At 42.8% G+C, this 27,030-nt stretch overlaps 1 protein-coding gene across 4 annotated transcripts in view; it reads right to left on the bottom strand.

Moving 5' to 3' along the window:
• The window catches only part of DBF4 (DBF4-CDC7 kinase regulatory subunit), a 157,747-nt gene that overhangs the window by 84,426 nt on the left and 46,291 nt on the right, over window positions 1-27,030 (bottom strand). For all 4 annotated transcript variants that reach the window (XM_085631321.1, XM_085631322.1, XM_085631318.1 and 1 more), the window contains exons 5-8: window positions 17,078-17,147; window positions 13,894-13,967; window positions 12,006-12,036; window positions 6,686-6,731 (exon numbers count right to left, since the gene is read on the bottom strand). In XM_085631321.1, the coding sequence (XP_085487447.1) occupies window positions 6,686-6,731; window positions 12,006-12,036; window positions 13,894-13,967; window positions 17,078-17,147 (221 nt within the window). The remainder of the gene's footprint in view (window positions 1-6,685; window positions 6,732-12,005; window positions 12,037-13,893; window positions 13,968-17,077; window positions 17,148-27,030) is intronic.

Here is a 27,030-nt window from a genome sequence, read left to right as displayed (position 1 = left end):
GCAGATTCAGGGAGCCATTTTATCTACCCCTGGAACTTCTGTCTGAGGGCCTGGAGCACAAAATGGTGGCCACCTGTGACATCACCAGCACCCTCTGGAACCTACTAGAACCTTCTGCAACATTCTGGAGCCCTGTGACAGTTGGAGGCGGTTTAGAATGTTGGGAAGCTAAGACAGAGTTGGCAGTTGGAGTTGGCAGTTGGCACCTGACTGGTGAAGAGAGAGGACAGAGATTCAGAAGGAGGAAGGAGTGAGGCAGCAGGGGTGGAAACTTGTGCCTGGAGTGGGGTCCAGAAACCCACCCTTGATACTAGTCCCTGCTGACTGAGCCCAGCCTGGAGCCCTGTGTGGGAGAAAGCAAGAAAAACCATCTTAAGGACCTGGACAGCCGGAACAGGCCTTAAAAGTAAAGAACAGCAAGTTCCTGACCTGGTTACTGGTAACTTCCTGAAGTCCGACGTCGAGAAGCCTGGAGACCTGGAGCCCGAGGTGGAGAAGCGGCGCTGACTGGAAAGCAGACGTCGTACCCGGAGCCGCCAGAGGTCGAGAGAGGGCGCCGACGGAGGTCGTGGAGACACCAGAGGTCGAGGAGGAAGTCACCTGAGGTCGAGTGTGCGGCGTCGACGGGGGAGTGAAGTCCATCTTCCGGAGTCGCCGGAGACCGAGGTGAAGCGTGCCGGAGGTCGGGAGTGGAGATCGCACTCCGGAGTCGCCGGAACCTGAAGAGAATCGTGCCGGAGGTCGGGAGTGGAGATCGCACTCCGGAGCTGCCGGAAGTCGACATCGAGCCAAGACCGCCCGACGTCATCGAACCGGAGCCGACATCGAACCGAGGCCGCCGACATCGAACCGGAGCCGACATCGAACCGAGGCCGCCGACATCGAACCGGAACCGCCTCACGGCGTCGACACGACTTCAGCGGCGTCGGAACTTCATAAGAAGGGCAGTAAGTGGAATAGAGGGCGCCTAAGGCCCTGTGGAGCCCTAAGAGACCATCCTAGGGGCTAGAGAGGTGCTGGAACCAGCTTGATAGTGCCAGGGGTGAGCTGAGACTTATACAGAGGGGTTGTGTAGTGTGGGAGAGCCAGATCTCTAGATTCCCCCTTGATCTACCTCAGTTTAGGCCTCAGCCTTGTCCAAGCCAAGTAGTACACCCCTGAGGTCATCCAAAACTCTACAAGCTGGGATTGGGCCAAATCATCCCATAGTACCTCAGGAATGTGAACTGATTTTCAAGTGTCACTGTTGGCTTTTATTATTTATTGAGAGCACTGTATTTATTGTATTCATCCTATTTATTGCCTCACAGTATTTATTGTTTCACAGTATTTATTGTCGCACAGTATTTATTGTCTCGCAGTATTTATTGCCTCATAATATTTAATTGCCTTTTATGTAATGCACATCTATTTATTCACTGATTATTTATGATCTGAGCTTATTTATTTGACCTACCCTTTCCACAGGAAAAGCCTTGTGTACTGTGATTGTATTATTATTTATTTAATCAGCAACTAAGAGAAAACAAGATAAACACAGATATATTTTCAGTATAATTTTTAAGGTGTAGTGTCGTTTTTGGAACGGATGCACGCATGGTTATTGTGTGGGTATGACGTATGCTTAGCACGGTGCCTGACCCCTGACCACTCGAGCCAAGCTACCACAGTGTATGTCTGGGAGAACACCACCACCCTTCCGGTGTGGGAGTGTTTTTCTAACAGGTATTGATACAACATAGATGATGCTATTCGAACAATCAAGGATTTCATCTTGGAGATACCTCATTTCTGCTTGTATCACAGTTATTTTGTATGGAAGGACACATTCTATTTATAGAATTGTGGCACATCAATAGGCTTTTCTGGAGCCCCAAGCTATGCAAACATCTTCATGGCTACATTTGAGAACAAATTCATCTTTGACTGCAAGCCCTGGCAGGAAAACCTAATCCCCTACTTGAGATACATTGATGACATTTTCCTAATATGGAAGGGTCCGAGAACACTTTTGAGACGAGACGAGACCAGACAGACACACATATCCAAGAATACAGTTCACACACACACAATCAGTAATCTCAGTATCACATATCTGGATATTCATCTTGAATAATATCTTGCAGGTTTGTCTACAAAGGTTTTCAGCAAACCGACAGACAGGAACACTACACTGTAGTAGCTTTCATCCTCCATCATTCATAAAGTTCTTTCCCTAAGGGAGACGTTTTTGCCTTTGCCAAATAGACCTGAAGACAAATTGGAAATGGCCTGTTTTTTAGTATCATTCACGGTTTCAGAGGTACCTGCAACACTTTATGATCACACCATGGTATTAACTATTTCACATATTTTACTGTCAGGGTAACGCCTGTTTACATATTGAGTTTTGGTTCATCAACCATGTCACTTTGTTACCCATGAAATGTTACGAGTACCATTGTTGAGTCACACTAATGATGTGTCATATTATGCAACTATTCATTTCACCAACAAACATGTTGTAGCCCCACTGGGTTTTACCACAACTATGCATTTGATTAGTTAACACAATGTGACCAGACATATAGCCGGGGCAAATCACAAATTTCTTTCTAGTGTGTTTCTACTTTAAGATATAGGTGATCGCATTCCTAAAAACCCACTGCTGCGTTTTTTCCCCTTCTTTTTCACACACGATCGAGTCTCGGTGTGTCTGTTGTCTAGGTCTATCTTTTTTACGTCAATGGCACGTAACTCAGCCTTCCTAATAATTACCTTGTTCAAAAAGTCACTGTGAATTTACTGCCCTTGCAGCACCTCACACTCGCCAGTCCTGTTTTTCCAAGTAAACGTCAACTCGTGGTTCTAGATTCACTAGTAGCTAACCATCTCTTAATATTGATTTGTGGTTTAACTGCGGCTTTTTTTTTTGCCAGACTTTTCTCTTGAACTTGGCGATTGTGTGAGTTTGTCTCATAAGCTGCCCTTGGGCAGGTCGAGCCACTTCCAGTTGACCGCCACTTCAGGTGTTTTATCTATTTGCATCACACTGTGTTGGGTTTGGGCAAGTAATATTCTATTCAGTTATTGAATCTTATAGCTAGCTTTTGTTTCCTAAGGACCGCCACCAGTTGTACATCAACTACGTTGGCGATTGTGGATAGAATGGCTCACGACACAGGTATACTGGATGCGCATTGAGAGTAAGTGCCTTTAGTGAATTTGTTCACACCAAGGTGCATGCTGGGCATATTAGTTTCAAGGTCATTCTGTTTTCCACATGCATGTTTCCAGTCAGTGGGTTATGAGCTGTCACTATTGTCACGTCCATGGTCTCTTTCTAGCATTCTCCCGTATTTGAGTCACAAGCAGCACAGGTTGTTTTGACAGTCAGGATGACTGCATGGTTCTGCACAGGATATTTCTGTGGTGCATGTGTGTGGTGGACAGTTACATACGAGCTTTCAGCCTATTGCCGCATTGACAACCACTTTATTTGGTTCTTGTGTTGCTATGTGTCTCCTGAATATTGTTCCTTCTAAGACAAGACTTCGCACACAACATACGCTGATCATGATGTTTTTGTTCACTTATAGTTATCCCTGAGGAAGGGTGATTACACCCGAAATGCATTGGGTTACATCAACAGAATCACACTAGAATAGTCTACTACCCTTCGATACATTTTGATCTGTTTAAGTGTGGATTAACACTTGTATTAAATAGAATTGATAATCATTTAAAATGCGGACATTGGTATGTTATGCAGATGAATAATCTGTGTATGACAGTCCCATCACGTTAATTCTTTAAAGATTTTTGAGAATGCACTGAAAGATTGTATGAGGTTTTGATTAACTTTTTAGCCCTCGGGCATTGAGTAATGCGTCCTGGGTCCAGTTTACCTTCAGGTTTTCTAGCTTCATAGAAAATAAATCGTTTGCCAGGCCTAATTCTTCCTATTTAATACACAAAAGTAATTCCCAAGGTGGGCCCTAAAGGCTCATAGCACAGGGTGCATTGGAATTAAAAAGTAGGACATGTAGGTTGAAGTTTTACATATCATTGTAGTGAGAACCTCCTAAAGATGGTTTTAATTACTTTAAGACCAGTCTCTCCCATTGGCTAACTATTACTTTTAATAATTGCTAACTTTGGATTTGGAGCAGGTAGACATACCATGCGTTGACTCAAATGAATTGTAATTTAAAGTCCTCATTAATGGTAAAGAAAGACTAAGTGACAAATCTGAAAACGACACTTTTAGAAAGTTGGCATTTTCATGTCCTAACCATGTGGTGCCTGCTGCCAGTGTCCTGGGTCACCTGACTGTGAATGGCTCAGCTGATGGACTATGTGTATTCCACTAAGACAGTGAGACAAAAGGACTATGGGGCCGATTACGATGCTGGGCGGAAAGACTCCGCCCGGCACAGACTCGGAATCAACTGACTCGTGGTCTGCGGTTCTGCCCACCCGATCACAATGCGACTGTTCGGTTGGATTCCCATTGTTCCCGTGTTCCGCCCGACAACCGGCTGTAACACAGGCTCCTATGGGGAAATGGGATGTGTGTGTAAAATCCTGCACCCTGTCGCGGGCACACATTGTAGGGCCACAGTGTGCAGGGTTTTACCAGGGGGGTCCCTTAGGTACCCACTCGGCCCCCTACCGTAGACCGCATGATAAAGGAGGCAATGCTAGGGGCCCCCAAAATCACTGACAGCCTTTTCGTGTCGGAAAGGATGTTGGAAACTGATATCGTATTCTAGAGGGCGGAAGTGCTGTCCATAGGGGTGTACGCTGCGGTTCCAAGCAAAACGGATAGCCCGAGAGCCGGTCGAAACCGATTTGGAAAGACTGCGCGGTTTACGTCCCGACCAGGAACATCGTAATCAGTCGGTAGGAATGTAAATCAACCTAGTCGGTCGGAAGGGTTTTGACACGGTCGAAGAAAATGTCGGGAGGAGGCTTTCTGCCAGACATCGTATTTGGCCCCTTGGTGTTGGCAGGATGACCTATGCTGCCAGGATGGCAGAGCTGGTCCCTGCCCCACTTATACTTCAAAGGGATTGCCTCCAACACACACAAAGGAACAAGATACTAGTATGTTGTCACCTCAGACTTCTCAAAACCTTGGCAGGGGAAGGGAGGAACTTTCCAGACCATGTGTGGAGGTAGCATAGGGAAGCCCCTCACTTCAAAAGCTGGAATCAGGTATAAATATTGGACTCCCAGGACACCTCTTCAGTACACTCCTGGACCTGTGGAAGAGTTGAGATGGGATGCCTGGACCAGCCTAGGGCAGCCCTGCTGCTACAAGAGGCCTGTCATGCAGCATGAAGGCCGGGCTTGCTGCTTGAAGGAGAACTGGACCATCTCTTTGAACTCAGGACCACGAGAATGGACTCTGAGAGCTAGTAGGCTGGCTTCCTGTGTGAGCGGCAGGGATATAACAAGCTCTAGAGATACTGAACCCCGCACCTGGTCTCTGGTGGAGCTAGTCCTAACTCTCAAAGTCCTGGACCCCTGGTAATGGTGCTGGAGGTACTGACCCTGCCTAACCCTAAAAAACATTCTCTAAAATGTCACTGGAGAACAGACAGAAGACCAGTACCTATCTACCAAACGATCCATTGAGGTGCATTGTCACTTGGCCTGACTTTGTGGTAACTTCTGCTACGTTCTTCTCCACGGCAGCAAATCATGTTCAACGCGACCTCTCTGCCATGCTATCTGGCCTCGAGGAGTCCTTTTTGGCTATAGCCTACAGCTTCATTCCGGTGTCAATTTTTGACGTCCAAAGATAGAAATCTTTACCACGACTTTGGCCAGCGGCTCCCAGCCGACAAAGACTCCTCCTCGGTCAAAGCCTACTACCTTGCCCCATTCAACTCTACCTTCCGGACCTTTCCTAAAAATTATTTCTGAGCCAGGAGGTAAGCAGAGCCAGGGCCCAATTCACCCAGTGTATCCGACCAACGTTCCATCGTCTGGCACAACAAGATTTCCACGTTTGGCGCTTTGATTTTTTAGCCACCACTTTCCTCTAAAAATCTAGAAATTAGTAACTCCGGTTCTACGGGATTGGATTGATTTTGTTTTGGTGACATTTTATGTATTAAATTGGTCTCTATTTTCTAAATTGGTGTGGGATTTTTTTTCTCGTGTTGTGTTTTTACTTTATTACTGTTAGTGAACTGCATAAATAATTTACACGGTGCTTCTAAGTTAAGCCTGATTGCTTTAGTACCAAGCTACCAGAGGGTTAAGCACAGTTTAACTTAGTGACTTTTGTGGCTCACCATGACAAGGATTGTGGTTGTTGCTTGAGCTGTCTTTCCACCCCCCTCAAACAATAACCACATTTCTTACACCTTGGCTCCCAGCATTACAATGGTGCATGAATCAAGCAAGAGAATATACAAAAAGATGGAGAACTCAAAGGTGCATCGGTAAGACTCAGAGAAATAAGATCAGTGAAAGAGCTAAATCACATCTGTATTCTACAAATCATGTTTGGCAGTGCTGCAAGTAGGGAGTGAGGTCTATCAAGTGGAATGGGAGCAGTTACTTACCATCAACAGCAGTCTCCTGCTGGTAATATCAGGTATCCAAAAGTCACAGGCATTTGTTTTACATTTGGAAGAATGCTTCATAAAAAGAAAGTTAGTGTACATAAATATATAAAAACTTAAAATACCGGCTCCGGTCTTCAACTTTCACATAGGGTTTCTTCAGTCGTCCGGCTAAAAAATTAAATTAGTAGGATAAATGTGTTACTAATTCTAATTCTCCCCCATAGAAACATGAAATTGAACAGTAATACTTTTTACAACGTAAGCAATCGTGCAGATTTAATTATAGATGGATAAACAGCTTAAAATACGAATACTTTCCCTTAATTATTAAATACATCAACATGAAATGCATTAAAAGTAAGCACATAGGCTACAAAATATTAACAATTGAAAAGTTAAGAAAAAATGATTTGATGTTTTCCCAACAATACAAATAAGGAGATTTAAAATGTGCTGGTCCTCTCGGACTAGGTTATGAACTTGTGAAGGGTCCATATCCTTTAAAGATAGTCTTCAAAGTCATTGACTGCTTTCTTCCATTATCAAATCATTGACTTTCAGCACTGTGCACTAGACTGTCCATAGACTCTCCTGGAGAGCACCCTTGATGGGTTCCTCAAAAACAATATTCAGAAGAGCTCAACAAGGAGCAGAGTTTTGATAACTAGTAGAAAATACAAGAATGCTGTACCAGAAGAGAATCTTGGATCATCTTTTGCCCCTCAAGGAGCCTCTCTCACTTCTTTTCTGAATGATTTCCCTTTAAAATGAGATGATTAAACAAGCATTGACATAGACAATAGGTCTCGCCTTTGGGACCTTGTAAGTAAAAAAATAAACGATGTAAGACTTCACGTTTACATTTACTGCATCCTAAATACGAAGTAAATGTAAACGTGAAGTCTTATACTTCAGTTTTTGTTTTTTTACTTACAAGGTCCCAAAGGCTAGACCTATTGGCTATGCCAATGCTTGTTTTCTAGTGTGACTGCTGTTAAAAGCCCCACACGAGTGCCTGGTGGGATTGCGAGTCCCCTAACTAGGGCGAGAGCAAATCTCTTTTGTTAATTGAGCTTTTCTCACCTGCTCAGTTAACAAAATTAAAGTTCAAAGAATATTGGAACGTAATTGTTACACGGCACACAACCGCCTTCACCTCGCTCTAGACCTAGCAGATATGAGCTCTTCTCTTAAACCTTTGTATACATTTGTGTTTGCATCACTTAGCGGCGACCCAGATGTATTTTTATCCTGCTCCACACAGCTGTACAATAACCCACAGTTTTGCGGTGTTTGCACATTGTGCTGGTGCGAGGCACGGGCACGTCACTGACTAGCATTGTGCACACTATAAGATGCACAAATGTGCGCAGAGGGACATCCTTACAGCTCTGTAGGACAGGTAAACGCGGGATGAAAGGGGGGTCTTGAGTCCAAACTCCAGCCCAGCGCACACCGTGCGCCACACTCTACATGAGGAGCGCGCTGCGCGCCCCTCCTCGCCTGCCTGAGTGGACGGTCTGCAGGGAGTGCCCTCGATGTGTCAAGTGGTGCTGCTCCACCGCTGCCCACCAGCCATTTCTAAAGAGGAAGGGGGAGGGATTCGGACAGCAACAGGAGAGGGGCACCTGCAGGACGACAACACCATAGGGCTACTTTCGAAAGGCCTTTTACTGTGCTCTTGTACTGCTCCTGTAGTCCTCTTGTACTGCTCCTGTAGTGCTCTTGTACTGCTCCTGTAGTGCTCTTGGAGTGTTTTTGTAGTGCTCCTGTAGTGTTTTTGTAGTGCTCTTGTACTGCTGCATTAGGGCTCCTGACTGTAGTGTATTTGTAGTACTCTTACGTGCCGTTGTGAATTCGTGCCCAAACATTTAAAATGGAACGAAATTGAAATCTTCATCTGCTAGAAACGACCGTGGTCATCCTTGCGCTTTACTTCAAAGGAAGGTGGATTCACAAAGACACGTAGAAGCTCTTAAAGAGATACCCTCCGCTACTCTCTCGTTCTCATGACGGATGCTGTTCTAGTTCCCCCCACAGCCAGGAGCACTGTCCGCTTCTGAGCCAGAGTGAGACCTGCTGCAAGTAAGCTGTCTCCGTCCCAGACAGGAGACCTGCAGTCCGAAGGCCGCCATTTCAGGACTCCTGTGTGTCACCTGTGGCAGTGTTTGAAGCGCAGAACCCCTCTTCTGGGGAAAGCATTGGGCCGGGGTATATTGAGTCCTGTTCTTAACTTCTCACTCCAAAAGATTTCGAAATCCGAACTTGTGCTTGTTTTGCTTGCTCGGAGCAAGGTGCGACGTCAACAGTCCTCCTGCCACACTTGGCAGGCCGGGCCCGCTGGTCCGGAGCTGCCCATCTGTCAGAGCACTGAAGCCGGGGCTCGTGGTGTGTTATTCTACCATCGAGGGACGTTTGACGGTTTGCGAATCGCTGGGTAATACCAACACAAGAACAAAACTCTTTCACTTGAAGTGGCTTCCCGCTTCTGATCTTACACACATTTTGATGCTGTGTGTGTATATATATCTAATTATTTCACACATGTATACACCATTTACCCGTCTATTGGCTAATTCTTTTGTAAATGCTGCAGTTCCCTTGTACAAAGAAAAGCTAACCTTCTGGTATCCATTCAAACGCTGCTCTGACGCGGCCAATGAGATGGCAGCATTCATGGCACTTCAACTCAACTCAGCCACGGAAATGACGTCTCCTAAAAGCAGCTGTTCGCATTGGCCAGAGTATTAGAGCGAGCACCAGTGTCTAATTTGTAAACAAGCGCGTCCATCTACAGCGTTTTCCTTATGGGCGCGATAATTGCAAACAGATACACCGCTGCTCGATCCCGCAAGGTAAACACCGTACATGCACGAGTGCCCATTGGAAACAGTGCAGAACATGCACGAGTTTCCACAAATGCCCGGAGTGATTCCAAGAGGTCACTCCAATGCACCGCTTGCGCGCTGTGTAGGCAAGACCTAAAATAGGGATAAGATTCTAGGCGTCTTTGGTATGCACTTGGGTGGCGTCACACATGGATTCACTAGGTCCAATATATCACACATAAACGTCAATTTTTTGAAGAGTTTGCACTTGGAAATTATTTCCATGTTTTTATTTATATTTAGTGTAATCCCATCAACGGAAATCAGCACTTGGTCTTCGCTTTCAACTACTTCACAATAATTTGATCCTGACACACTGTAAGGTCATTTAGTTGTGGTTCATTCTGGTATTGGTAGTATCTGTGGCAGTTTTGTTTACTATTTTTTAATGACTGTCTGAAATATTTCTTGTTCTTGTCGAGCAGCTCGCATTCTAGCTCACTGGGACTTTGTCCCTGTAATATTTCATTGTGATTATGAATTCTGACCCTCTATTGGGTATGTTAGTGTCAGTCCTTTATGAACTGTATCATTCATTTACTGTATTATTGTTATTTACATTTAGCATTCATGTCTTGTTCTATGCGATTATTACCATCCAGTGGTTGTTACATTTATCAAAGATGTCTCCCATTTGGACTCATTGCCTTTGTTGCTTATCTTTCGGAAATTATTAGTATTTTAGCATAACAACTCCACTGCAGTATGTGCATTGTAACTAGTGATTTGATATGGGCCGATAAATGTTAAAAATCTCCCTATTCATCGTTTGAGGTCTTGTGAATGTGATGCTTACTACAGTTCATTTCATGTGCAACAAATAGCCTGATTTCTGTATCTCTTCTGAACGTCTCAATGCATCATTCTAGATATGCATTACATTTTTTGGTGGGCTTCAAAGGGTTAGGAATAGAGATATCTTGAAAGATGAAAAGCTGCATTTTTTTGGTTAGCCTATATTTTTACTGCAGTTGGCGAATTTGCATTAAATCTGGCAGATGTTTAGCTTATTCTTGGTCTTTTTAAATTTGTGCAGATTCATCAAGGAGGAACAGTTAAAAGGTGGTGTTAAAAATATATCTGTTTGCTAACAACTATGACATCACTTAATCCACATAGAGTTTGGTGCAATATGTTTAGTGTTTTGTGGGCAAGTAGCGCAGAAGCATCAAAGGGTGCAGTTTTACAGTTCTGCACATTTGGCAGACACTTACCAAGTTTAGCTTTTCAGTACTATCAATGACCGAAATTATAACAGGACTGATGACTTCAAATTACATCACTGATGACATCTTATGGTACCTCAACTATTTTACCTTTTATTCAACAAAATTATAATGAACAAATCAAATACTATCTACAACAGGCTAAATAATAATCAGTTTATTCCAGAACAACACTGCTTACGAATACATCATATAATTATACAATCACTAATACAGTATTTCACACATTAATGAGCCTACAACTAGAATAAAAATCATTTGTATTAAAAAGCATGTATTAAGGTATACAGCAAGTTATAAACCAATATTTAAAAATGGCAGAGAGAGCAAAACGCAATATCTCACTGATCCACATGCCACGATGACTGAAATGTACCACAGAACTACAGTAATGATTAGAACAATTATGCTACTGCATACACATTTATCGTACGCAAACACAGCCATGAAATACAACTACACCACTAGTGTCCTATGTTCATAGATGTCCAACGAAACACAACCAAAGCCTAAACATTCAAATTTGCATGAACAGATTTACCATTATACGCTGCACCATTCTCTAACATAGAGAAGCATATAGTCTGAAGCCACAGATGTTGTGTCAAAGACCCACACAACAGTTTCAATATAGAACGTCACATAATGCAACTAAAAGCTGTACAACTAATCTATAGAGAAAAAAATATATATTAGAAGAAACCCAGCACATATTGCAAAATAACATAACCAATAATAATCTATTCAGTACCATTTTAAAAGCACATCAAAAACAGTAAGTTAAAAAAACTTAATTATAAAAATAATACATATTAACTGATATCAACAACAAAATCATCTTCCATAGGATTAGAGAAATGAAAAGTAATCTACAGCAGTATCATGGATGATGTCACAGGCAAAATTTTCAGTGAACCTAAACAGCATTGCTTGAAATGTCACCAATGATGCCGTCAAGTATGTCATTTACAATGTTATTGGTGATATCATGTGCGCCTATGAGCACAGCACAACAGACGCACGAGTAGCTTATCTTACTCAACCAAGATAGAATTCCTGTTAGCTGAAAATAACAAACAAGAAACAGTACCAACGTGACTCAATAATATGAACCTTGACTGCTCAAACTCAACTTTCATTGAATGCAAAGTCACTTGGATTTATCCAGGACACCAACCTAACCCTAAAAAAACACATTTCACCCCCAAAAAAGCGGCTTGGTAGCACCCACTGTTTGTTCCAGAAAGCAACAACAGAACTGCAGTTAAAACCCTCCTACCCTTGCAACTGGATGGTGCTCTAAAAATGGTCAACATCACAATACTTACATTTTACTTTCTGATTGTTGGATTCTTTACCCTGTTAGAAAAGAGAACAGTTTAACTGGCATGGTCCGAATTAAAAAATAAGATTACACGGAAAGAAATGCATTCCGTTTACTAATTTCAACAGGCTCTATGGAAGGTGATTTGACATCCTTTGACATGTGTGGAGGCTTTTGGGATTCATATTCTTTACAGTTCTTCATAGCTCTTTCACAAAACTGAGAATAAACATATGTTAAATTTAAAAAAAAAAAATCTTAAATATACTGGACACCCCATTGGCCAGAAATTCTGAGCACTGTAGTAATTTATCATTTTTTTTTATTTTCATTTGTTATTACCATACATTTAAGTATAGTACACATCACAGCCAAAGAATGCCCCCCCCCGCCCCATTAGATCCAGTACGCGGAAGCAACCTTTGCAGTCATTTCCCACATGTTTCGTTTGCAAGTCCATTAACAATTTATTCTGCTGTTACTCGTCCAGACGTCCACAACTTCAATCATTTGTAATTAAACATAGTTTAGCTTTTACATTCCTCTATATTGAACCCATGCTCCCCACACTCAATCCCATTTCCGGGGACAGCCTCAGTCTTGGTAAATTACCTTTTCAGCCAGGCAACACCAATAAAGGTCCTGTTTCCACTCTCGCACTAATGGCGGCCGGGGCTTCCCCCATGCTCTGGCTATATTTCATTTCGCAACCATACTCGCCGGCATTAACCACATTTTGACATACTTGGGCCAGTTGCCCTCCCCTGTAACGCATAGTATGTGCCAACAGGCTTCCATTGGGACGTTTTGTCCTATAACCAAAGACAATATTGCTACAATTGTGGTCCAGTATTGGTGCACCTCTGGGCAACCCCATATCGTGTAAAGAAGGTGCCTGCTTCCCCACAGCCCCTTGCACATATGTTTGAATCGCATTTGCCCATTGCGTAGAGTTTGGATTCTGTTGTGTAGGATCTGTGTACAATTCTGATTTGCACCAGTCTAAAGCACGCCCTTATAGCTACTTCTCTAGGACTTTGTGTGACTTCCAGCCAGTGTTTGTCAATACACCATATAACACCTCATCTCATGAGCAAAACTAGAAAAAAGAAATGTGGTCAGAAAGTACCTCACGCAAGCATCACCAAGGCAGCTGCTGGTTGGTACTCACCAGTTTGCTCAGGCTATCATAATTGGTAACTTTCATGACCGGGAAGAAATAAAAATTGTAGTGTCCTGATCTTTAGAGGTGAAGAAAAGGACGTGAAAGAGAATGCAATATGGATGCCTATGTAATTCTTAGCCAATCGGACCCCGTGGTGAGAAAGAAGAAAGTTGCTTCTCTGAGCTAAAATGAGTTGTGACTCACTTGCAGGTATACATACTTTATTGATCACAGTGATCACACTCAGATTAAAAGAACGGCATGTGTTAGACCATTTCAGTTTAAAAGGTGGACATGTTTCATTGCCACTTATTTTCGGCAATTTCACAAGGCTTGGGGACGTGTCTCCACCTCACCGACACTTCAAACACAACCAGGTGGTTGCTAACAGAGTTTGTACCAGCAACACACCATTAAGGAAGCACACACAACTTTTAGCCACACATCACCTGCAGAAGGTAGCAGTCACCACTCGTCAACCTTAAGGCATAGATTTAAAGCTCTCACAACAGCACTATAGAATAAACTGCAACCAGTTGTTCAGTCATACAACAACCTGGTCAGGAGACACCACTGATCTTCTATGAATAGTGTGCCATTGATGCACACAGTCTCCACCGCTGATGTCGGGGAACACGCCTCACCACACAGGTAGCAACCAGCTTGGATTTAACATGCCATTGCAAATGTAAATGATTCAATTATTTAATTTATAAGATGTACTTACCACATCCTTGACAGCAGGAGCTGGTTTCTTGATGTTCGCACACCCCTTCTTTTGTTCAATATAACTTTTAACATCTATAAAGAGGAGGAAACATTTATATACATACTGTTTCAAATGAGTCTTGATGTTTCAGTTGATGAATGTATATTCCCCAACATAATCCAACCAGCATTGGAACAGTTGTATTTTAACTAATTTGGTAAATCAACAGTATTCAATGACACAGCAGTAAAATAGAGGCCAGTAAACTGGACAGCCTACTCCAGATACATGGCTCACTATATACTCTGAATCTATCTGTTACATTCTCATACCAGATGGTTACTCAATGTTCCTATCCAGACACCCCTCCTAAAATATCAGACTGTGTGTGGAGCGGTATTTGTCCACTAGAATAACCTGACATTTCACCGAAAGCCCAAACCACCCTCATCCGCCTTCCAATGCCCACGAACATACACAAACACAGTTACATTAAACATGGATCTTCCTCTTCATTTACAGAAAAATGTAATACAAGTATAATGGAGACTTCAATTTCCATTGGAATAACTTATTGTGATGCCTTAAATCTCACCTGCTACATTACAAGAAACAGTGGTCCCTACCAAAGGAACATGAAGTCATGGGCACAGAACTACAATTAGGCTGTGTTGGTATACATCCAAATGGAAAGAATTGTATTTATTTAAACATCCACTAAAATAAGGAGGAACACAATATAAACACAATACAGTGGGTAAAAAGGACGGGTATGGAAATCAACAGATTTCCAGACTTCAGGCATTTGCATCCATGGTGACTTTCAACGATACCTATTTACAACAGTCACAGTGCGAGAAACATCTTGTGCTCCACATAGATCGTAATAAACCTATTGGAATCAAGGTGTGGGTGTCGACGATGTGTCGATCCCAACTAAAATTGGCGTATCATCATCATCATCATGACAAAGAGATCTATATGCCCGAGAGATAGCGTAATATAAGGCAAAAAATTATGCAAAAGTGGGAGACAAGGGAAGGGGTGGGGGAGGGTTGAGGGGAGCAGAAAAAAAGGAGAAAACATTAGAGAGGGCGGGTGGGTAATAACCAATATAATTGCGAATAATCATGCATAATACAATAAGGGGGTATAGCCAACGTAAGGCTTAATGCAATAAGGGAAGTGTGTCTAGTGTGTAGTGCAATACAGCCTCATAGACTAGTGCCCCTGTGAAAATGAAGCGTATCTAACGTACGCAGTGTGAAGGCAAAATCTCACCTACAACAAATGTTCATACTAAGCCTACTGGGTTTCACTCTCAGTGAATTTAATCTATATACAGTCACTAAGAGTTTTTGGAAGTTCTAGGAATCTCATATCTGTATGAGAGGGGTACTCGCCTGCACCTCACCACTGATTCCACAAATAACTTAGAACAGCCGCCTACCTATAATACAAACAATGATGTGCCAAAGAAATGTAAAACTTCCTCTTCTCCAAACTAATGTGGACACCTTGCCAACACTTCGATCTCTAAACCCAGAGGCCGTAGGCATCTCTCTAAAAGTTTTAAAGGAAGATAAATTACTGACACTTTATTCTACACCATAAAACTTGAGTCGCACATAAAATCCCTTACTAAGAAGTTCTTACATCAAGTATTCCTGCTCCATCTTTCAAACAATTCATAATGGAGATTGATTTCAAAAGGGATGCCTAAGCTTGAGATTATCATGCACTGATAACATGCACCCTGTCACAGCTGCTCCTAAACGGCTCCTTGCAGAAGCCCGATTCTAGTTTTTAAAACAGGGTCCGTTACCTACGACACTATCAAACCCAACACACCAAGATCTCTAGAACAGAAACTAACCCTCTTTTGAAGTCTCAAAAGTGCTATGGCTAAATCAAATATCAGATTGGAACCCCCCCTTTGCCACTCTCCCCACATTCAAACACAAACTTTGACTTGCTCTGTGTCTGGGAACGCACCTTACACACACACTCCATGCAGCCACCTTCCCTCCAATGTTACACCCTCTGATTTGACAGTTTTCCAAAAAAGAAAAGAAAATCTAAAATCATCCATGCTAGATTAATACCAGCAAAGATGTAAATAGGTGAATAAAATGACCTATACTCTGAGCCTCTTGAAGACAAACAAGGATGATAACCATTTTAATTTGGTATTACTAGCAAAGCACAACAGGTACAGGAAACTGCTGATCACCTCACCAAAACTTTGCTAGCTCAAAATGCTGGTTCAAATATTCTTTCTCCACACCAGGGAAAGGTTCTGCTCAAGGCAGGGATGTAGAAAATTGCAAAACTATGATTTTGACTTTACTGCATGAATGTTCTTCGGTACAAAATATGCCCAAAGAACGCTCCTTGCAGCAAAACATAGGAACTCAAATAGCACATACTCCCAAACCGACACACGAGATTTGCACCGAGCAGTGTTCGTCATCAGGACATTAAATGACATAAGGTAACTTTATCAGTTTGCAACCCCACCATGAAAGCTTTATGACTGCTTGTGATCTCTTAGATGTCATAAAAAATGATGGTAACATTACATATCACATTACCAATAACATCACTATGGGTACAGTAGAATTTCTTTGTGTGAATATGTGTTAATACACAATGTTGCACTGTTAACTACAGATGCTTACAGGTGTAAATATTCAGCGTTTATATTCAGTCAATTTGTGGATGAGTAATGGTTTTCATGGTGTGTTGAAAGTTGAGGTTTGTGTAGCAGACCATTTCTGGTTAATTTCAGGCATTATCAGGTTTTGATCTGGGATCATATCACTTTAGCAGTGATTTTTTGAGTGAATTTCTTAGGTTATCATTTGAATGTAAGAGCACTATATGAACAATATCTTTATTTTAATTGTGTCAAATATAGGTATAAGTCTGTGATGCACAGAGTTTTGGGTGACTTCAGGTCAAGCTTACCAGAATTATCAAGACACAGACCCATATTTACGTATGTCAAGCAACCACCTAACAGGTAGTAATGCTTTGAAACAACCATATCCAGAGACTGCGGACATTTTGCTTACATATCACGCATTTAAAAATAAGAATATTTATACTTGTTCCTGAAATCAATACATGCTTTCATATAATTTCTTTAATCAAGTACATGCAATTTATGCGTTTTACCCATGCTATTTCAGCTACATACCATCAACATGAATCACTTTAACACCCCATGACAAAGCGTTGGCAAGGACACTATTTGCAGGTATGATCTCCTGTAAAACAAAAATAAGTTTTGTACTTGTTTTACATTCTTAACATTTTAAAGTACTTCAAATAATGTTTGAATATTATCAGAAAGTCAACAAAAGATGGTTGTATCTGGAAGCTACACAGCGATGAGCACTGGCCAAGAACTCTAAAAATAGCCTTGTCAACTAGAGAGGGGGAACTTCCAGATACACAGTTATGCTGTAGGAAATAATTTTGAGGTTTAATATGGGGAGTATCTAAAAACAAAAAAATTATGAGAAACAATTGATAATTTCTTTACTTTTAGAAACTGCAAAATCATGTTTTTGTGGACATGTTCTTTGTTATAAACCGTTCTCAAAAATGTTGAAGAGCCATGTGTGGGTAACAAATCCAATAACACACAAGAGAAGGTTCAAGGGAATTTTAAAAACCCTACACGGATTAAATCCCCTTATCCAATAAATCGCAAATAACACATATAATCCGGGGTCTATTGTGCTAACAGAGTATGTCTCAAGAAGCAATAAGATGTCTCAATAAAGGTGTCAACTGAAAAGTGCTAAGAGAGAATGAAGGATTAACAGGAAGAATGATCCTTCATTATAATTGGATACCCATCATTCGCTAATGTGATCATCATCATCTGGGTTTTCCAACCAACCTCCCGTTGACCCTCTTGATCACAGAGGGGTACTGGGCAGATTGTGACCTCGTCTGGATCATTCAGAAAAAAAAGAGCAGAAAAAAAGAAAAAAGGTAAGTAAGAGACTTAACTGCTCTATTATGGAGTCACTAAGTATTGTGAATAAGTGCAGTGCAAAAAAAATATGATAAGATGTGTAATTTAAAAAAGGATTCGCAAGGGAGATGCAGACTACATCAAATGTAGAATATCACATCCAATCCTCATTAAAAACAATAGCAATAATGTAGCAGTGTGAAAAAGCTGCTGCTACTAAGTGGTCGGCATGTTTCAGCTGGCTGGTCAAACTGTCCTCGGCTTTCTTCAGGACTTTTCTTCAATAGTTTTATGTTTGCTACTGCATTCAATCCAAATTAGATCGCAAAATGATTATATACATACAGGTAGAATTTGATATAACTCCTGATGTCATAAACTGATCCTCTGTATCAACGTGATATATAGGACATCCGTATAATACAGGGATTAGACCTCACCTCACCGGGCAACAGCTCCAGTCAATGAGGCCCGCTCTGTCCGTCGTTACCTCACGCTAGGACCAAGCTTGGTCAAGAGGGTCAACGGGAGGTTGGTTGGAAAACCCAGATGATGATAATGATCACATTGGCGAATGATGGGTATCCAATTACAATGAAGGATAATTCTTCCTGTTAATCCTTCATTCTCTCTTAGCACTTTTCAGGTGACACCTTTATTGAGACATCTTTTTGCTTTCTTTAGACATACTCTGTTAGCACAATAGACCCCGGATTATATGTGTTATTTCCGGTAAACAAATCCAGGCATCAGATTGGGCTGTGTGACACTTTGGCAATGAGAAGGGACAAATGACTAAGCCACCAATAAGAGTGTTCATTTAAGAAATCGGGGCAAAACAGTTTTTTCTGTTGATGGCATCTCCTTCTGCTTCAGCTACGCTGAGAGGGGTTGCAATCCTTGACAGCAGCACAATCTTGGGCAATATCATTCTTTGCAACTGGATTACCCCGAGGACGTTTAATATGGAACAATTTAGTTAGTAGTTATTTAAAAAATATCCTAATTGGAAGCAAGTTAAACTTCAGTCTATATAATAAGATCGAAGTAAGCTCATTAATTTACAAAGAAAACCTAAAACTGCCAGAGTAATTACTAGACTTAAGGAGGAGAAGGGGCTGGCTGATCCCTGGAGAGCTGTGAATTGCCACTATAGAAGATTAACTTTTTTTCAACACATAAGCAAGCTCCTTATTGAGTTAATTTTTTTTCTAGGTCCCAACACAATTACGATTTTCATAGCTTCAGTTTTATCAAATTCTCTATCCGCAGACGCTGAAATGTTTAACACTCCCATCCACGTCTGCCCCCTCTGACAGATGGTCCCTAAGCAGGGCCTTTTTTGACAACAGATGTTTTCTGGAAGAGATGGGCACCAGAACCGGACTGCTCTTGGTCCAGAATACAGGCTCTGCTTCAATCGTAAGCATTTGGGAAGCCTGTGCATAACTATGAGGGGGAGAGAATTGCTTACCAGCCCTATCCTAATAAATTAGAGAAAACTAAATATAAAGCACGGTTGGACACCTACTAAGTAGCATAGCAAAATCTTCACAAATCCAACTGCTGGCAGAATTTTCTAGCTAGAGATAATGGAGCTACAGAACTTTTTGTTTGAAAAGAAAGTCCTTAATGCGCAATTGTTTAGACAATAGCTATATGAAGATTGGAGGGGGAGGGGGGTGTTCAGTCAGTGAGAAACGTCTAGGCTGGATCTCCAGAATTCTGAAAAACAAGAATGTGGTTACTAAAAATCAGAGACCAAACGTCTGGAAGACTGGCTACAGACACTGGGCCAAACATTTTGACAAAGGAGTTTTCGAACATATTAAAACTGACTCTTGGCACACGACTGGCAAACTTTCCTTTCATAACAAAATTGCCCCATCTCTCATTGAGTCAAAATTCTTCACAATTAACCTTTTACATTGGACTCCTGATCGACTACACAAGCTGAAACTAAGAGTTACTGAAAAATGCTGGTATTGCATACTCTAGGCTGGCACACATCAACACATGTTCCTTGGGTGCCACCTATTAAACTCATACTGGACATCAATACAAACGCATGCGTTAGCAATTCTTGCCAGACCCATATCCCTATTCTTCTCTATGGTAATGCTGGGTGCCTGGGCTTCCCAAACTCCACTGCCCTTTGACTCTACAGATATGGCCCAGCTGTACTTGCTGTTAACCATTGCAGTTCATACTTACAGAATGGAAGTCTTTCCAACACCCATCATGTCGCACCTGATGGGCCTGGGTGTCATATCTCCGTGGGGCTCATACTTCACTCTCAGGGAGGAACCCCGCACTGCCAATCTCTAGTAGGGTCTGGCGGACTGTGGCTAAGTAAATGGAATTAGGTTCTCAGGATCCATTCACTACCCCCGCCATTGGGCCTTAGGGGCTGCAATGGGGTCATGAAGCAGACATCCTGCCCTATTCCTATACCCTTACCGTTTCCCACTCTTTCCCTTCTTTTTGATGGTGACTTTTGTAATATAGGCAATACAAATAATGTCAGACTTCTTGGTACTGCACCACACAATCCTAGACTCAATTAAAGTACAGCTTTTCTTGTGCTCTTGAACACTTGTGTCTTATTTCATCTCACTGTGGACACATCCTTCCCCTGTGTCCTTGCCTATTTGCTTGACTTTTTCAACTTTGTCGTATCAACTTCTCTCTGTACCCTATTGTATTCTTTTGTGCATCTTGTACCGCATACATATAGTTTGTATCGCATCTATGTCTGATTGTATGTCTTTTTCTCTTTCACAACTGATAACACTATTTGAAAAGACAAACAAAAGACAGTGATATACCCAATTTTGAAGCTCAGGTCCAAATTTCTTTGCTTACACCTAAGGCAGCAACTAATCTTATTTGTACCATACGGCAAGATGAACTAGAATCTGTTGTGGAGTCACTTCCTAAATGTAAAGCAGCAGGTGAAAATGTTTATCTACCTGAATGGTACCAGCTTTTTCTCCCACAGTTAAAACTCCTTTATTAAAGTCGCTTTGACGACTTTTTGAAAGTGGGCAGTATCCATCCCTCCTTTTGAAAAGGAATACGGACTTACTTTCCTCTAAAAAAAAAAAAAAATAGCGGCGGAAGACATGAATTATTTTCGTCCAATGGCTCTGCTACAAGCAGATTATAAAATCGTTATGAAGAATAGAACGCTAAAAAGTACTTGGGAAATCCTGAATCTGATAAATGGCTGTTATACCTGTCCCTTTTGACAGTTTTATCCCCAAACTTTTTGCCTCCTATTTTTCAGACCCTATGTTTTTTTGGCTATAGGATTCACGGCACTTTACCACTGCTGATCAGTGCTAAAGTGCATATGCCCTCTGTATAAATTGGACAGTGATTGGTTATCCATGATTGGCATATTTGGTTGACTGGTAAGTCCCTAGTAAAGTGCACGGTGTGTGCCAGGGCATGTAAATCAAATGCTACTAGCGGGCTTGCAGCACTGGTTGTGTCACCTACATGAGTAGCTCTGTAAATGAAACTCCGACTTACCACTGTAGTGTCTGCGCGCGCAGTTATGAACTGCCATGCGGTCCTGGCAAGTGCAACCACTTGCCAGGCCCAAACATTCTCTTATCCCACATGTCAGGCACTCCTAAGGTAGGCCCAAGGTACCCCCATGGGAAGGGTACAGTGAATGTGAAAGGTAGGGCATGTACTAGTGTGTGTGGCATGTCCCGATAGTGAAATACTGTGTAATTTGTTTTTCACCATTGAGAGGCTATCTGTCCCATAGGCGTATCATTGGAGTTGCACTGTAACATTTTTACATGTGTAACTTGCAATAGGTACCGGTTTCCAGGGTTAGGTGGTTCTTTCCGTTATTTGGTCAAAAACACTCATTCACGTTAAGTAGTTCGGAAGGCGGTATATCTTGATTCTCAGCCTGAATTTTCAAAAACGTGACCGCATCATCATAGGGTTTTCTTTTTATGCAACCTCCACCCGGAGGGAACCACTGGATGTTACAGTAGTGATCAGAGATAAAAACAATTGTGAAGTGCTCGTGTTAGGTGAAAAATTTTTAAAATAGGAAATTCCTCATGCTGCCTAGACTCTATTTTATTGTGTCTGGAGCAGGAGAAAAGAATAAAAACGGTGGAGTGCAGAAGGGGCATGTAATGAGTCCACTGCACAATTAATCCGAGTGTTTGGTCGACATGTTTCAGCCCCTTAGGTGCCCCGTAGGGTCGGGGGGCTTTCGTCAGGACCTCAGAAAAGGTGTAGTGTATGAAAAATGGAAACTATCCAGATTTCAGTATGGGAGCTCAGGTTTAATTTTGTGGAACTCCAAAACAGGATAATACCTATGGGGAGAAAAAAGAAAAAGGGGACGTAGAAGACCTAATTAATTGGTAGGACATCGGTCATTCCTAGGATGTGAGTGTGCTATATTTTCCGATTCAGAATAAAGCTAATAAACAAATGGCAAATCTTTGCGATACAGCCTAAAAAAATATATATACACAACTCTAAATTTGCAAGTGGTATTCGAACACACAACTAATGACAGAACGTAGTTATGGACAGAAGGAAGTCTTTAAAAACAATGTCGATATTATAAGAATCTGCTCAGAGCAATCAAAGTAAACACTGGATATGATAATCTAGGAGCAACCTCGATCGTACTTGATCTAGTGCATGTGTGAGTAAATAACTGGTGGTATAAAACTTACACACAACATACTTCGTATACTCCTTTAGGTATATTTTGCAGTGCTGCTTATGTTAGAAAACGCAAAACAGACACACATCTTAAAGGTGGTGGTTAGACAATGTCAAAGTGACGATGAGGATACTGTCACAATCGTACAACGGGTCGTGAGATCAAACAAGTAAAAAATAGAAAAATGTGTGTACCTTAGAAGTCTCGGATTCAAGGCTTCAGTGGGAAGGTAAGTGTGCGTATCTACTGATAAAAATGGGAGGGGGGGGGGAGGGAAAAGACAACCTTAGGGATAAGAGATTGTGTAACGTTACGTTTCTTCTGCGATGTCCGCGGTCCGTTAGTTCCTCATACCGGAATTCTGCAGGGTGCACGACTTGTGCCGACGCTGTCTTCCTGTTCCGGCTCAAGCCAGGTTAACAGCGTTTATGAGTTGAACTGGAGAAATGGAAAAAAGACTACTTCCTCGCCGGTGTTGGCAATAAAGAGAGAAATACTTTTTTTATTTAACAAAACAGAAAAAGTACTCCTTAATAGAAAAAGAAGTTTAAGAAAAAGTTTGAGGAATAAAACGGAGTTCTGAGATAATAAATTAAGGGTGAAAGTGGTGTGATGTACTGAATACATTAGTACTTATTGGTCTGATTCAGTGAAGAGACTGTGTAAGGAAAGCAGTCAGAGGATACTGGGGTATAGTGATGTAGGAGGCCTGTCGCACAGTGAGTTAGTAGGTATTGAAAGATTACCGCCTTCCGAACTACTTAACGTGAATGAGGGTTTTTGACCAAATAACGGAAAGAACCACCTAACCCTGGAAACAGGTACAAGTGATCCATTCTCTGTTGATTATCAACTACTATTTGGAAGTTGGATGGATTACAGCTTCTTCTATCTCCCTCTACATTGATTAAAATAACTTGCAATATGGGCAAGATATGAAAATTAAGTTTAGACTCTCTGAACCCCGCATTTATTAACGCACCTTTTGGTGAAGGTGGTTTTCAAATCCTGGGTTGAAAATGCCACTTTGATAAAGTAGGCATTTTCTTACTTTCCCATTCTGTGTGCCGCTAGCTGTTTGTGAATTCAGTGTTGGTGTGCGAGTGACAGAAGCTGAGATGTGCACTCACTCTTGACAGTCAGTGGTGGTGGGGGGGGGGGTGAAAGGGGTGGGGGTTGAGGTGTGCCCTGCCTTGCCTAAATAACTCATTGCAGGCCTGAATAGGCCTGGTTTGCATTTAGTGTAGTGGCAGGAGTTGTGATTACACCGGAATAGGCTGGGTCTCCTTTTGCACAATGCTGTCTCCGCCTCCTGTGGTCATGCTGCACCAGTGAGGGCAGAACTGGTTTGGACTGGGTTCAGAGACCCTTGCCATAATGAGAAAAAAGACATTTTGAGGTATAAGTATTACACCTAAAACCCAAGGACTTTAGATTACTTCCAGGAACAAGAGGAACCTGCCACGAAGATGAGCTGGAGAGCTGTAAGGAGGAGTACTGCCCCTTTGCTGTGTGGGGTTACCCTGCAGTTGCTGCTTCTGTCGGTGGTGGAGGAAAAGGATTGACTCTTTTTGCCTTGCTGTGGCATCCTGCTTGTGAAGAATCTCCAAGGGCGTGTGTGATGCCCTGATGCGAGGGGTGAATTGACCTGCAGTTGCTGCACCTGTCTGGAGCACTAGAAGGACTGCACCGTCCTCCTTCCTGTTATTTTAAAAGAAAGTGGGTGGTGCGCTCAAGGGTGCTCCATCGTAATTTCTATGCCCTAAGGGTCATATTGTGCAAGAAGCTATATAGCACGTGTGGATCGCTTTCGTTTTTATTGCTGTGCGGTCGTTGCCTGTGGCTATTGAGAGACAGGAGAGGGGAGCTGAGGCAGGAGAAGTGCACCCCTTCTCCTTGTCTGCCTGTTTTCCCCGTGGCCCTGGGTTGCAGAAGATCATCGGGCAACGCAGCAGGGAACCCCGGGCGAGAGTTCCCTGGTGTTGCTGAGCAACATCCAGGGCTGGGGACGCATTAGAGTATCAGCCGCAAAGGACCAATGGGTCCCGCACAAGGCCGAGGAGGAAATGGAGGAGATCCGCCCCGCTGGGGGCAGGACTGTAGGCCTGCTGGCAAAGAAGGATATCGAAAGCCCATGGGGGGGCTCTGTGCCAGTGACCGCACCGCAACTGAAAATGGAGGAGAGCGGGTGAGTGGCATTTAGAGCTAGCGCACTCATCCCCCAAGTCGAGTGGCTGCATGAGACCCAAGAGGAGGGGGTCTCGCCACCAGCCCTGACTGCTCTTGCCGCAGCCCCTTCGTGTGGTCGCGGGCTGCCCTGCTGAAGTCCAATTCAGGATTCAGGCAGGACCGGACCAAGCCTCGCAGACGATTTGGCTCTATCATGGGGGCATTGCTTCGATCACTGGGGCCACGTGGGGCGGGGGGTGAAGAGTCATCGACGGAGGGCCCCGGCTTTAGCAGTGGATGTCTCTTTCTTATGACTACTGGAGTCACCCGATGAACTGTGGTGGGCGCGCAGAAGCTGGTGTGTTCTACAGTTGACCCAAGTTTTCCAGCAATTGTCATTCCAGAGCGCTGCATGATGTAGGCTGTGTTTTTGCCATAGGGATGCAGGATCCATGTGATGTAAATGCAATTTTTGTGACATAAGTGCCTAGAGCCAAAGTGACTTATGTGCCTATGGTCTCCTATGATGCAAAGTGATCTATAACCTGTAATATTATGACAAATGCATAGCTGACAAAGTGATTTACATGTTTTATGCATTCCTATGACCAGTGCCTAGTGACAATGATTTGTGGGATGGTAGTCTAAATGTGCTTACACACTACAAAGTGATTTTCTGATCCCCGCATTCTAATGACAAGTGTCACAGTGATATATGTAATTATGTGGTTATGTGCCCCTTTATGACAAGCGCCTAGTGGTGCAGTGTTTTATGTTATGTGGTCTAAATATGTTTTACATGCTACTCAGTGAATTATGGTCCAATGTCCTTTGTGTATATAATACATTGGCTATTTTTATATAACCTTGTGTGCAGTGTGTGTGTGCAGTGTGTGTGTGCGTGTGTGGGTGCGTGTGGGGGTGTGTGTGGGGGTGTGTGTGGGTGTGTGTGTGGGGTGTACGTTTTTTTTGCGCAAAGGCTTTACACATTGCCTCTGGCATAAGCCTGACTGCTCTACCGAGGGGATGAGCAGTGGTAATCTTGGGTGTGTAACTCCCTTACCCTGACTAGAGTGGTAGGTTCTGCCTGGCTTAGGTGTATACCCTAGCCAACCAGAAACCCCATTTCTAACAAGGGCTATCAAAATGGGTTTATTCCTACTCTTATATTCTAATACACATTTCTTAGCTGAAGCAATAGACTACTTTTCAGTAAATAAAGTTCTGCAACAATAATGTTTAAAAACAAAGAGAAGGTGATTGACCTTGTGAGCTGGAACTATTCCCTTAGCGTTCAAGAGAAAATGGGATTTTAAAATCCGCTCATCGGGTCAACTGCCTCAATATAGGAGTACTCAATCGCATCTTTGGTGTTGAACAGGAGAGTTACATATCCAATAGGATTACAAGAGGTACCAGGCACGGGTGCCTGCTTCCACCACCGCTTTCTGCGCTTTTTACAAGACTGCTCGATTGTCTCTTCAGGAAAAGTATGGGACCCCTGTGGGGTCCCATACTTAAGTTATACGCTGATGACTTGGTATTGTTCCTCCAGAGGGAAACTAGCATCTCTAATCTTTGTGATATATTTTCATATTTTTCAGCTCTTTCAGCGTACAGAGTTGAAATCTCCAAAACGGAAATTCTACTTTTTAATGCTAACTTAACACTCTACCTCAGTCTCTACAGATTACTTATCAAGGGAAATTCTGTCATCTACATTCTTTGTAGGTGCTGTCTGCCCTCCTGTCTCCTGCCACAACGCCTAAAGAACCCCTACCGACTTCCCTGGCTGGCCTTTGGCCTTGACCAGACCGGGTTATCGCACTACATTTTCCAGAAGCCACGGAGGAGGGGCAGCAGGGAATCCCTTTTCTCGCACCTCCTGGCACAGGATATAGTGTGCCTGCGACTCCTGCATTGCGGGACGTGCCTGGGCAGCAGCCGGGCAGAGCCCAGGCCAAGGGCAGGACCATCTATGCCCATAGCAGAAACCTTAAACCAACAAGAGAAGCAAACATACTACCCAGAACTCATGACGACCAAGCGCAACTGCCACCAACTGGAGAAACGATGGCATGCCGCCTAGAACCCTGCTGACAGAGCAGCTCACAAAACCACCATCAGCCATCATCACTGGCACATCAAACAAGCCAAGAAAGCAGCCATCACCACCCGCATCGATACCACTGCTCACCACCCTGACCACCTCAGCCATCATGTTTTCCATCCACTCCAGGACGGCCAACGACCACTGCCCCCACCACCATTACAACCTTACAAC

Source organism: Triturus cristatus, chromosome 10, assembly GCF_964204655.1.
Source record: "Triturus cristatus chromosome 10, aTriCri1.1, whole genome shotgun sequence".
NCBI classification, from domain to species: domain Eukaryota; kingdom Metazoa; phylum Chordata; class Amphibia; order Caudata; family Salamandridae; genus Triturus; species Triturus cristatus.
This window is presented reverse-complemented; position numbering and strand designations above follow the sequence as displayed.